The sequence below is a fragment of the Fringilla coelebs genome (genome assembly GCF_963513975.1).
Source record: "Fringilla coelebs genome assembly, chromosome: 6".
NCBI classification, from domain to species: Eukaryota; Metazoa; Chordata; class Aves; order Passeriformes; family Fringillidae; genus Fringilla; species Fringilla coelebs.
Genome location: NC_140034.1, coordinates 8,192,822 through 8,206,054, shown reverse-complemented (window position 1 = coordinate 8,206,054; position 13,233 = coordinate 8,192,822). Strand labels below are relative to the sequence as shown.

The following is a 13,233-nucleotide window of genomic DNA, read 5'->3' as shown; positions in this document are numbered from 1 at the left end:
GTTAATCCAGCAGGAAATAACATTTGCCAGGATTGACAGCTGTGGATTTGTATTCAATTCCCAAATTAAAAACCAATGACAGTGCCTAGTTCAATGGAGTTGTCAAATAAAATAAAGAAAGTAAAAAACCTGCTGCTTTCTCTATAAAATACAAACATACATACATTTTGGATAACAATACTAAAAGCTGGGAATGAGATATAATAGGATTAAAACTGTGTGCAAAGTTTCTCTTGAGGGTTTTTTTTCACCAACAACTCATGTTTTGTATTTTTCCATTACATGTTAATTTTCCCCTTTACTCCTAATAAATGTTTTAAAACATGTTAAAAACTATTTCAATAACTATTTGTAACCCTGCAAAAATACAATGTAACAATTTTGATAGTCAAATACGCAAAATCTTCATATATAACAATGATTATTGTCCCACACAAAGAAGCTTTAATTGCAGACCAAATATTATGAAGAGTCTAATGCCACAGGTTCTCGTGCTTCTGCAAAATCATGTTAAAGGTTAATCAAAGAGCATCTTGGGCAGTCTCTATTGTTAATCTGAGTAATAAGAATCAGAGATGGAATAATAATAGATGGGCTGTTTTCTAGTGCTGTAACAAACTCTGAAGAGCCCAATGCAACTTTTTCCTGTTCTAATAGTCTTTGGAATAAATCACAACAGTATGATTCTTCCTGGGAATTCAATCCCATAATTATCATATTGATTATATAGTTCTAATTCCTTACATTTCTGTAAACACTCCTCTCACTTGCAAAAAATTACACCTTTCTTGTATACCTTCAGATGTCCATGTTCCTCCAACACTCCTTAAACAAGGCAAGAGGGAACACTCAGGCCACTTCAGCAATCTGTGAAACAATGAAATGCTAAGTGTAGTAACTTGCTGCTATTTACCTGTAAGAAGTGATCCTCCTGAGGTCTGCAATGGAAACACGATAGCCACACTCTTCCAAAACTTCCTCACAAGCAATTTCTTCTAAAGAAAGGCCTGGCTTGTCCACAATGCCAGCACAGAGTTCATAGGTCACTCCAACCACAGCAGGTAAGGGATTTTCCAGGGAAGGGAAGCTCTCCTTGTCCTGATTCTCAAAGACCTGAGGATGATGCCTTTCTATTTCACACATGTAAACAGCTTTAAAAAACCCCAAAAAACAAAAGAAAAAGAAACAAGGGGCAGTATGTTAGTCCCTTCATATTAAATATAAAAAAGGGTAGCCAACAAATTTTGCCTGGTAATTAACAACCATGAGAGTACTTGAGAGTAACAAGGAATTCAGTTGTGTTATCTGTTAAAGTAATGACACACAAAACTGGAATTTTAAAGAACAAAAGTTTGCTTGCCACGTCCATAAAATTATTCTTTAAACTCTTATTTGTACTTACATCATCTGAAATGAATTTATGCATACCTTAAAATAAATAAAAATGGAAAAGGAAGCTAGTTCATCCAAGAAATCGAAGTGCCAGAAGCACCATACAGCTCCCATTTGTTGGGCAATGCAGATATTGGGATTTAATTTAAACTATGCAGTTATCTTGCAGGAAAGTTGGGTTGCACATGAAGTACCATGTGCACAATGATGAGTCTTTCAGCCTGTCAACTCAGCTGTTATTTAGAAAGGGTATGAAAAGCATGTATGTTTGTTTGAAAAAAAAATCCTCTTTTGAACATACAGTTCCTTGCACAGATTCCTGTGTGGGGTCTGAAAAAGACTTCTTGAACTAATCTACAAACAGCTGCCACTGTAATGCACTCCTAAAGAAAGTGCAAATGTCAGATTTTAGTCCTTATTTAAGCAAAACCTCTCACTGATGTCAACAGAAATTTTGCCTGAGTGAGAACTGCAGGACTGGATGTGAACACAGAAAGAATCCCTACTGACAGACAACTCCAGATCATTGCAGCTTTAATATACAGGCATAATTCCACTTGTTTTTTCCTTGAAATTTCCTTATGTCTATTCCCTTGCTTTTCATGAAAGGTTTCCAAGAGAGTGTTATAAACCTCCCTGAACAGAACTATTTTAAACTTTGAACCTATTTTTATTTCATTAAAATATTTTACATACATATTTCACATACACATAACATGAATTTCAAATTAGTTTCTCTTTTATTTCCCCTTCTAAATTTTGCAGAATTGATGAATAACAACTGAGGTTTAATAGGCAACTTTTCACCCTTCCAGGTACTGCAGCTTGGTATTTCTTAAAAAAATGTCTCTGGAGAAATGTTGTTGTATAACAGTGAAGTACCACAGTGACTTCTTAAGCACTGGTCTCTGAGGCAGGCTCTACACCCCAGCAATTTGTGCCTGGGCTCTTTCTGCAGTGCTCGTTTTGACACCTCAGAAGTGCAGAACAGCAAGATCTGCACTTGAAAAGGAGATGTCCAGATCAGTCCAATATCCAAAATTTAATCTTTCTCCAGAAGTTAAAACTTTCAAAGCTGCTAGTCTTAGGTATATCCAGGTCTTTGAGATTCAAATAGGTAGAGATCAGAGTTTTCATTTCTTACTTGAGAGACATGAGGTAGATCTCAGTTTTTTTTCCTGAAGTGCAGAATGAAGCCAGAAAAAAAATATTCCCTGCCAGCTCTAAGGGACAGCTCCTTGAAGGGTGTCTATTGTCATTATTCCAAAAACTTCTAAAAGCTAGGAAAATTATCATAAATGACAACCACATCCAAGATTTCTCTGAGACGAGCCAAATGCTCTGAAAGTTTTATTTCTTTTTTAGTACTGACAAACTCGTATCAGATAATTAAAAAAGGAACAACACATGCATCCCATTAAAGGCTTTGGATAATAAAACAGAATGCAGGTAAGAGTGTGGGATACAGACATATGAAGCTGTGACTTAAAAGTATTAAAAATCTTCTGTATCCCTGTCATTCCATCAGGCACCTGACATTCTCCTTTTCCCTCAGCACAACTGGGCCCCAGGTAGATCAAAACCAACATTCCCAGAAGGACCTAATTCAGCAGTCCACTTCAGAGCAAAGTCCTGTGATATGGCCACACTTCAAGCCCAGAAACAGTTTTCCTCTGTAGCTAAGGTAGAAAAGAAGCAGTACCAGCCACTTCTGTAAGAGCCCAAATATTAGAGCATTCACCAAGGAGCTTGATTATGAATTTAATATCACCTGGCTTGCAAAGGTTCAAACTCAACTCTCACAGCTAAGCAAAGCCTGGAAAGCCAAGCTGCCTTCTAATGTCAGGGAACAGAGAATCTCCCATAACTCTCTTGAAGGTGCAAAACAGACTGCACAAGTGATGCACTGGATGATAAAGAACTGGATGGAAAAACAGTGTGTGACCTACTGGCTAAGGCACACTCTTAACAGGGAAATCTGTGACCCTCCTCTTCCTCACCAGAGGTTGTCATCTTAATGCAAATCCATGGAGGTTGGAAAGCAGAATCCAGAAGCCCCAGCACAGACACCCCATGTCTGTTGTGCTCATCCCATGTCTGTTGTTCCCTTGTCTTCCAGCGCTTCCTTGGCCAGGAACTGCCTCCGCACCACGGCTGGGCAGTCTCCTCCAAGGCCGGATGGACACGGCCGCGAGCTGCAGCACGGTGAGGAACCAACCTGTGCCAGGGCAGCTTCTGGCTGCACACCAGGAAGAATGACAACAGAAAGGGTTGTCAGGCTTTGGAAAAGGCTTCCCAAAGAAGTGATGGAATTCACATCTGGACTAATTACCCTGAAGCCACCTGGCTTTAAGAAAGTTTCCACTCAGAGGGGAAACTCCAGTAGAATTGATGTTCTCACCTTCCTTTCTGTAATGTGGGACAAAGGATAGATGGTTCAACCACAGGGAGCAAATAAGATCACTGCTGTTATTAAAAGCAGCCTTTGCAGGTGACACATAGAGGGACTTGTTTGCTGACCCTAAACAGAAGAAAACAACAGTAGGGACTAAGGAGCCAGTGGGGTTTGGCTGTCTGGAAAGGCACTGGCTCCTCTCTAAACTTCTGACTGCACTGGTGTTTTCTACCTCCTGAGATGGAACACGGCTTATGATTCAAATCTTTGATACTGTTTGTTCTAAGTCAGTGGAAAAAAAAATTTCACAATCCACTGAAAGGTCATTATGCTTACAGTTAATAAACCAGAGTACATGTTCATAGGTCTCAACTCTAGTAACATAATTTTATTATATTTGAAAATGTGTGGTTAATTGCCTACCAAAATAAGCATTGACCAATACTTTTGCAAATTAGTCATGGGTGAGGTACTTATACAGAAATACATGCTTATCTTCTCTCTGCTCCTCCCAAATGTGTGATTTCATGATCATTCAAGATCATCTAATTGCAGAGCACACTGTTTGCCTCACTGGTTGTGTGCTTCTGCCACTCTCAAGTCAGCATGGGTTCCTTCAGCTCCCTGCTCCTCAAAGCCTCCTGTCTGCAGCCATTCTGCTGTGGCTGCATAAAGGCTGCTGCTGCCAAACAGAATGGGAGGGATGAGTGCCTTTACAAGCAGCACAGCCATCAGTGGGAAAAGCTGCTCCTGCCAGCACAGCCTAGGGAAAGGCGAGCACACATGGCACCAGCACACGTGCAGGGGACGTGCCTGTGGAGCGAGCGGCAGCTGCTCCCTCCCAGCAACCAGGGATCGCCTTCCTGGTGGGACCCTGGTGGGATGTGGCAAGGAGAAAAGCCTCAGCCTGTGTCCTGGCTTTGTGGAACAGGCACCAGGGCAGACAGTAACTGTGGAATGGAGATTTAACTATAAATATAGGGATGTGAGTGAGGGCAGGGCATGGTTGTGATCGCTGAAGTGCTGTGGGGTATCTGACTGACCGCTGTGCCTGTGGCCAGGTGTCTGAGCAGCCCCAGCCTCTGGAATGGTTTCACTCCAGTCTTTTGAGGCTGATTTGACACTTTCATAGAGATAATGCAATGAACGTGTTTCTGCTCAGTACATATACATACATGTGTGTGTGTGTATATTTACACATGCCTGCACACACTTCTCCCTAAGATTGCCTCAAAGAGAGCAAGAGCTATGGGAGCCATTTATTCACTGGCAAATAACAGACACTGGATTAGTGATGAACAAATAACCAAACACTTTATACAAGTCAATTAGCACTTGATGAGAAGGATGCACTCTCAATGTAACACTGCTGCACAGCACTGGAGAGGCTGTAATCACTGTCAGGAAGAAAGGGCAGTGTGACACTACCCTAGAAAGTTTTCTATAAAGTCTACCATGAGCAGTCTTGAAATGGTCTCTTAGCAACAGTCAGTGAAATACCTTGTCATTTCTTTTAATTAAAATGCAGTGAATATGCATTTTGTTTTTAACTTCCAGAAAGTAAATATTGCTTTGAATTAAAATAACTGATACAAAAACTCAGAAAAAAAAGTATATTAACCTTAATTCATAATAACTGGCAAAATGAAGTTGTCCATATACTGGTGAAAAAGCAAACAGTCCTGAATCTCCCTCATTCCAAATTCCCAACTATACAATGCACAATAAGACAGTACAATTTAAAAGAATATTTAAGACAAAACAAAACAAAAAGGAAAATACTGTGCTTCTGTACAAGTAGGTCAAGAAAGAACTTCAAATTAAAGCAATTTCTTGCATGATTATTGTAAAGCTGTTTGTAATTTCATCCAAAAAAGGACAATAACCAGCCCAAGAGCAGAATGTAAGACTACCCTGATCATTCGTTTCATCTGTAATGGAAATTTCCCTGGTTAGAAATTCTGACTGACTGAAAAGGATGGGCTATCATACAAAGAAACAGAATATAGAACAAAGATTTTATCACAACAGATGCACCAACTTTTAACTGCTAAACCCTTAAAAGCTTGCTTCACTAGAGAGCAAAAGTAAATGTAAAAAGGAGGATTACCTGGGCGGAACTGCTTCACCACAACAAAGCACTGCCGAGAAGTATTAAAGATCAGGATTGACACACTGAGGAGGAAGATAAAAAACACCAAAAGATCAATGCTTTATGAAGGATTAATGCAGAGCTATTCAACTTACGTCTTGTGAATTTAATTTCAACTACATAAATACATGTAAGATTTATTACTAAAGCCACTACACAGCAAGGTCCTTGTCCAAAATCCATCTAGAGGGAGAGATCATGTTCCCAAAGCCCATGACAATTTTGCTCAAAATTAAGTCCCTTTTGTTTCCTGGCATGCAAATTAAGCACCAATCAATTCCTTTTTCCCAACAGGAACAACACCACCACCCCCTCTTCCAGTCTAAGAACACTGGTACTAGATAGCAAAAACTTCTTACAAATACAAACATTTCTTCCCCTTATATCAGTCTCAAATTAGGACAGTCAAAACCTCAGGCACAGTCTAGTCTCATCCAGAGCCAGTGACTTCTGTAAAAGCACAGAGCATCTCCTAACTGCAGCTACTTGTTGAGCTCAGGTTTCAATACAGACACCATCCAAGTCCAATTTTGTACAAATTTAATCCAGTAGCTTCACCTGCTACATTCAGTGGTTCTTTGGTTGCTTGCAGAACATATCATGGGGACATCTGATGAGTATTTGAACATGCTCTGGTTGTGTACTGATGTTCTCTGCTTTCCTAACACACTCCCAGGTTTTACTAGTTTAAGAAAACGCAGACTAAAGTTTTTCTCCTTAGTTGGTAGCCCACTGCCACCTGAAAAAACAAGTGTATATTTTGCTCATTACCATGGCAGCATTCTCTCATTTGTTCTGCCTCCCTGTATGCAATCGAGACATTAATTCATTATTCTATGAATTCTACAATGGATTAGACTCACAATGGCATATTTGCAGGGTTGAGTCAAACTTTCAACTTTCCTTGTAAAAGAGCTGTATATTTATTTTCACTATTTGATTTAATAATGAAGTCTCAAGCTGCCAAAGAAAATGCTATCTGATGATTATTAAAAACAATGTTAATGTTTATTATAATAATATATAAAAACCAAAACAGAAGGGAGAAGTCCAGATGTTAGTATTTATATTCATGCTTGCTATTCTCAAAGACCTGTACTGCATATTGATGGCTTCCTGCCCTGGGAGATGCCATTTGCAGGCAATTTTAAAGCAAAGGCTTTAGCCTTCAGAGAGGCTGGAGGAGAACATTCATTCTGTTTCCTGGCACTACGGTTCTTTCTGGAATATCTGGGAGTTTGTGCTGGAAGAAATGAAGCTAAACCACAGACCATAATATTTTTAAGGTTACTTAAATATTATTCTTTTGTTCTTCGATTTTTTTTTTTCCTTTTCATGACCAATCCTCTCCCCAAAGCAGACACTACTCCAAATAAAAGGGGGAAAGGAATTGCTGCCACTGAACCTTTGTTGTTTTGTCCACAGGCACTGCCGGGAAGTGGAGAGAGCAGCAGCCTAAAGCTGCTGATGAAGAGTGGAAGTTTCCTGAAGCAGATGGTTGCCCTTTACCTTTCTTTACATCCACCACCCCAGGCCCAATCTTTCCTTTGGCTTGCCTTCTTCAGCATGTCTCATTAAATAACTCATACCAACTCATTAAAAATGGCTCAGCTATTAGACATTATTTTTTCCTAGGAGTCAATCACTTGAGATTTTTATGGAACAGATGGGAAAATTAAAAACAATCTGTCAGAATTAAGGAACAAGATCAAATTAGCTGGAAAGAAGTAGCAGCAAGTTATTACAATTGTCTGCTTCTCACACCATCTTGAGATGAGAGGGTACAGAAATGGCACAAATCTGTAGAACTTTCTATTTAATTACTTCTAATTTTCTGAGAGACTGACAAACAATTTTGAACAGAAATTTACATTTTTTAACAAACCACAACACACAAGCTCTAATATTTCCTGTCAGAGTTGGAGAGTCATGGAAGAGAAAGTTCAGAATTATACCTTCTTAGGAGGGGGGGTAACATTGGGAATGCCATTTGCTGTTTCATTGTTCACAAGAAACAACATAACATGAAATATTTCCAGAGGTCACTAGGTTTGTAACTTCTGAAAACCCACTGAAGGCTGCATGCAGGACAGTTATCTGAGTATTGCACAAAGTTAGAGCAAGACAATTCAACTGAGCTGAGTAGAGGAGCCTCAGTTTTCAATGGGTTTCCTTATAATGACCCAAAATGTGGGTTCACATGATTGGTCTGGCCTATAAGAAAAATATTTATCTTCTGGAGTTTTAAACCATCATACAAAAAATTCATTACAAAATCAGCTTGAGATTGCTATTTTTACAGATGATACAGGCTACCAAACAGAACTACTACAAATCCATTAGTAGGTCCAAACACATCTTTCAGTGGTGCCATACCATGGGGTATTACAGAGGTATTTGATGCTTCAAGGCAACTCCTTTCAAAATATTACAACCAGATCTATTTTAGGGTATTATATACACAGTTTTTAAATGAGGAGGAAGCATACACAAAATTAAAACATCCACATGGACTTTTGTGAGCATCTCCACAACCAAAAGATAATGAAAAAATATGAAGCCAAAGTTGTACATTTGGGAAAAACACACAGAAGCACTAGAAAAAGAAAGAAAAAAAAAAAGCCCAGCCACAGTCCCTAAAAGAAGGCAGTAATACTATACAAGAATTTAATCTAAAATGGATAGCAAAGTTCCTAATGTAGCAACAGGGCTCTTGTCTCAAACAGGAGCACAAGAACACTTTTTTATTATATTTTACAAAGGAAAACAATACCCAGATATAAAAGGATCATGATTAATCCCAAGCTTCTATCCATGCCTTAAAACAAGCTGCAACACCTCTGCACTAAGGAAACACTTTCCAGCTCAGACCTTCAAATCTTTACACTTTGTGTGGCAGATTACTTTTACCATATCCCAGAGGTGAGGATCTTTGCTGGCTATTCCTCCACCAGCTGACTCTGGGGGAAATCAGAGGTGTAAAAGCAGAGCTCAGGAATGCAAATACCAGTGCCCAGTGAAGGAGACTCGGCTCCTCCACACCCCATCTGTTGTGGCTGCATTAGGGACTACAACCAAGGAGAAAAAGAACTTATTAAGAGATGACAGAGTGTGTAAAGTGTCTACCAGGGCTGGTGAAGACCACAGACCTACTTAGCCTTCAGTTCAACCTCATCCTCAACTTCCCACTGCAATAGCTCCCACTCACTTTATACATAAAATAAATCACTACTCTAATTACAGTAGTTCTCCCCAAAGAAAGCATGCATGTAAACAGCTTACTGTGCAATGATGTAATATATTGCTCTTTCTATATATATGGGAACAATTAGAGTAGCTTTAAAATATTTTAAGAAAGATATGTACCTAAAATCTCACATACAAAGAGCATTTAACCTGTACTTGAGCTGTTGGTGTACTCAAGTTTGCAGTTGAAGTGTGTCTGGTCTTGGCACACAATGTTTTCTGAAAGGGATTCCAACTATTCAGCCAAGGATCTCATGTAGCATTTAACCATTTAAACTTCAAAAAAGCCCCAAGTGAAATAGGTATTAGGATTCTCTGATGGATATGTGACTTCCCTAAACTAAGTCAATGTGCAGAAATCACACAGCTGACCCAAGCTGACCCATAAGACTGCAGAACCTTAATTCCTCCTCCACCTTTAAGACTTTTACGAAAAGAAAAAAATACCCACCTGGATACAACCTTTACAGCTGAAAACACTGCTGAGAATAGTTTAGCAGATGACTCCTTTGTGTGCCACAGAAAACTACTTTCACAATTTTCCTTCCCCCAACATAGCAGAGATCTGTGTTTACTGAAATCACAGTAACTGATGCTTTGTGATATTCCAGCTCAGCAGACATTTAGCTAGAAATACTACAACTTCACACTCTCAAACCTGAGAAAGGAAGGTGGTGTTTCATGGAGCAGCACAAAACACACAGCATTTGACCACAGCAGCTCTGAGGTAGGGGACAGATGAAAACTGACATCCTGTTAAAATGTGCACACACACATATGGACCATGCAAAGTTAATTCTTTTGAAATACATCCCAGAAACTGAGATCAGCAAATGAACTTTACCACAGCTTCTTAAATGTGTACTTCTAGGGCTATAGTTAATCCACATGCAACTCCTGACACTTACTAATTGCTTTTCATGAGGCAAACTTTCAAAATCCTTTAATAAATAAAGATGGATTCAGTCTTTCTTTATTCTTAGATGTGGCCTTAACGCTGACTTTACAAATGTGAATTTGTAAACTAAAAAATAATTTTAGAAAATCCCCACAGTAAGCAATAGCAAAGACAAGGACAAGACCCCTGTACTTCTGTCAGTGAGCTAAGACTCTCAAGGCTGGGATGAGGACTTTTAATGACAATCCTGTACTAATAAGTAAAATACTAATACATTAGGTAAATGGTGAGGTAACACAGGCAAAGAAATTGACCTTTCTTAAATCCTTTAAAAGCAACTCAGGAGCTACTTGTGTCAAGCATGGATATGTGTGTGACACACACAAATTGTGATCAGAAATGAATAGTGGAAGATAAAGCACCTAAAAAAAGACTGATATTAACATTGAAAGCCAGGACTTCTGAGCTATTAACCTCAGCCACTTTCACCTACTTTTAAAGGTTAAAAAGTATCTCAAAATTAGTTTAAATCTTGTAATACTGGTAAGTGCTGCCTACAAACAATAATCTCAGCTCCATGGGGGAGACTTCAGGAACTAATGATGTATGATTTCTAAAAAACCACAACAAACCAACCAAACCAAACCACCAAAACCCCTCCAATACTACTAATACAGCGCCTGCAGTATTTCAGTTACCATTCTCAATAAAGACAAAGAAAAAGGAATGGCAGATTCCAAAAGGAGACACAAAAATGGCATGCAGGAATAAAAGCAAGTAAGTGATTTAATCAGCCCCCTTGACTCTCAACAGATACTTGGTTTTAAAAATCCCTTTGATACAATCAGAAGAAAATAATCAAATGTACTGTGCAACCACAGAGGTATTTAGAGATGCATTCATCTCTGCTGGAGAGCATGTGAATATAAAACATGCATTTCATATTTTTGCCCACATAACTCATAAAGGAGAAAATGTCAAGATTTACAAATCATACTAGATGAAAAGTTAGTAAGAAATAAATAAATAATTCAGAAATCCCATAATTGTTTTAGCTTTAAAGTATAAGTATGTTTTTCTTCTTGAACTTACATGAATTTGACTTTCTTTGTTCATAGAGGGATGACAAATTGATTATTCATAGTTTTCCATGTCAAGCCTATAATTCCATCTAGACTTTTAAAAATATTGTATTTGAGAAACACCCCAGACCACAAATAAAGTATGTTCATAAAATGCTAAAGGGTTGGAATGGACCTTAAAGATCCTCTACTCCCCCACTCCTCTCACCTGACCAGGCTGTTCCAGGTGTTATCCAACCTGGCTTTAAACACTTCCAGACTTGGGGCGTCCACAACCTCCCTGGGCAACCTGTTCCAGTGCCTCACCACCCTCACTGTAAAAAATTTCTTCCTAATAGCTAAACTGAACTTTCCCTCTTTGAAACTGTACCTATTACTCCTTGTCCTGTCACTACAGCTACTGACAGTCTCTCTCTGGCTTCTCTGTCCCCTTCAGATCCTGCAAGGTGCTGTGAGGTCTCCACACAACCATGTTAACATTTGTGAATGTGTCCTCTCCTTGTTTGAATCTAAAATGACTGTGCTTTCAATTTGAAAGTGATAATCAAAAACCACCTAAACTTGTTTGAGAGCCAACACTCAAAAGCAATTCTCTGGGAGGAGTCAACCTTCAGGAGGGCCTACTTCATCTTATTTCAAAATTAGTTTTGATGTCTGTAGGAAAAAATTGTATGTAGCCCCTGTGCCACTTTTGTATTCAAATCAACCATTAATTTCACAGCTGGACACATCCTGAAAACTTCTAAAGTGTTGTCTAAAGTGGTGTCTAAAGTGCTGTCTTCTTCCTTTTATCAGCACAGCACCCAGTACCTTAAGCCAGAGAAAACAACCCCTTCGTTTTCAGAACAGAGATGTAATAAAGCTGTACCCTTTGATTATTCTCCAGTGCAATTCCTTTAGTTTCCCAGAGCTTTAACTATAATGCAGATAGTCCTGAGATTAAATGTGTGTGCTTGCACAGTCTTTACTCGTTCATTTAAGTCTTCCTTCAAAGCATTTTGCATCTTTCAAAGGCCAGCACCAATCCAATTGGCTGCTTAAAATGCAGCCTATTACAAAAGCAAAGCTGTAAGCTCCTGACAAAAACATTCACCCTTTCATACTAATCACAGATAAAGTGGATTTGGCAATAGATAATTAGAGATGTCTAAAAGACTTCTGTATTCTGATGAAATTTGAATGCTTTCTCCATCACAACATAAATATTTAATACTAAATAAACCAGAATAAAGTGGTGATCCACGTATGCTTGAGAAAATAAACGTTACTTTGGAAAAAATCAAAAGGAAGTTTGGTTTCAGTAAACTGAACTGCAGCAGGAAGTTGTTCATGACACCATAAATCAGGAAGCATATATTTGGTTAATCATCAGACCAGAATAAAAATGAACTACGAAGTGGTAACAAACCCATATACATGCTCTTTTAAAACACATTTTGTATCTACTTGTGAAGTAGCAATTTGTATAGCCAACCAGAGAATATCATCAGGAAAACTTCTTTGGAATAAACAATTCTCCCAGCAACTTATTTTCATACAACAAAGAAAAATTAGAAAGACAATTCAACTGCAAAATAAATGAGACATCAAAGCACACTGCTCTCAATAACATTCCTGAAGTGTCATATCTTGGCCAGTATCCCAGGATACCCTTAGAAATGACACATTGCATCTCAATGGGATTCTTTCAACAAAATATTTTAATAAATAAATTCAGGTTTTATGCTAACTTATTTGATTAAATACAGCTTTATGGGAATTATGCGCAACAGATGTCAGAGCCTGATGGGCTTTTGTTCCAATTCCTAATTATTTGTGAAACTGCCATTTATAAGTGCTATCACACAGTAAGACCAATAAATAATCTACCTAAAAAGCCTAAGTATGTCTCTATTCCATTCTGAAATGGCAGAAGTCAAAGATTTAAAAAACCATCAGGTTTCAAGGACAGCTCACAAAACAAAAAAGTTCAAGAGTTCTGCACTAAGGTGAGGGAAATGAGCAACTTTGTTTATTACCTACCAACATCCAAGTATGATGTGCATAACACAACTTTTTGCCAGGTACA

At 38.5% G+C, this 13,233-nt stretch overlaps 1 protein-coding gene across 2 annotated transcripts in view; it reads right to left on the bottom strand.

The window, feature by feature from the left end:
* Positions 1-13,233, bottom strand: part of NUDT14 (nudix hydrolase 14) — a 59,536-nt gene that overhangs the window by 11,514 nt on the left and 34,789 nt on the right. The window contains exons 1-3 of one of the 2 annotated variants that reach the window (XM_084207179.1): positions 6,498-6,583; positions 5,898-5,962; positions 914-1,151 (exon numbers count right to left, since the gene is read on the bottom strand). In XM_084207179.1, coding sequence (XP_084063305.1) covers positions 914-1,151; positions 5,898-5,962; positions 6,498-6,568 — 374 coding nt within the window. In that variant the 5' untranslated portion in view covers positions 6,569-6,583. Of the gene's footprint in view, positions 1-913; positions 1,152-5,897; positions 5,963-6,497; positions 6,584-13,233 lie in introns of those variants that run through there. The other variant, XM_084207178.1, reaches the window with a different exon arrangement.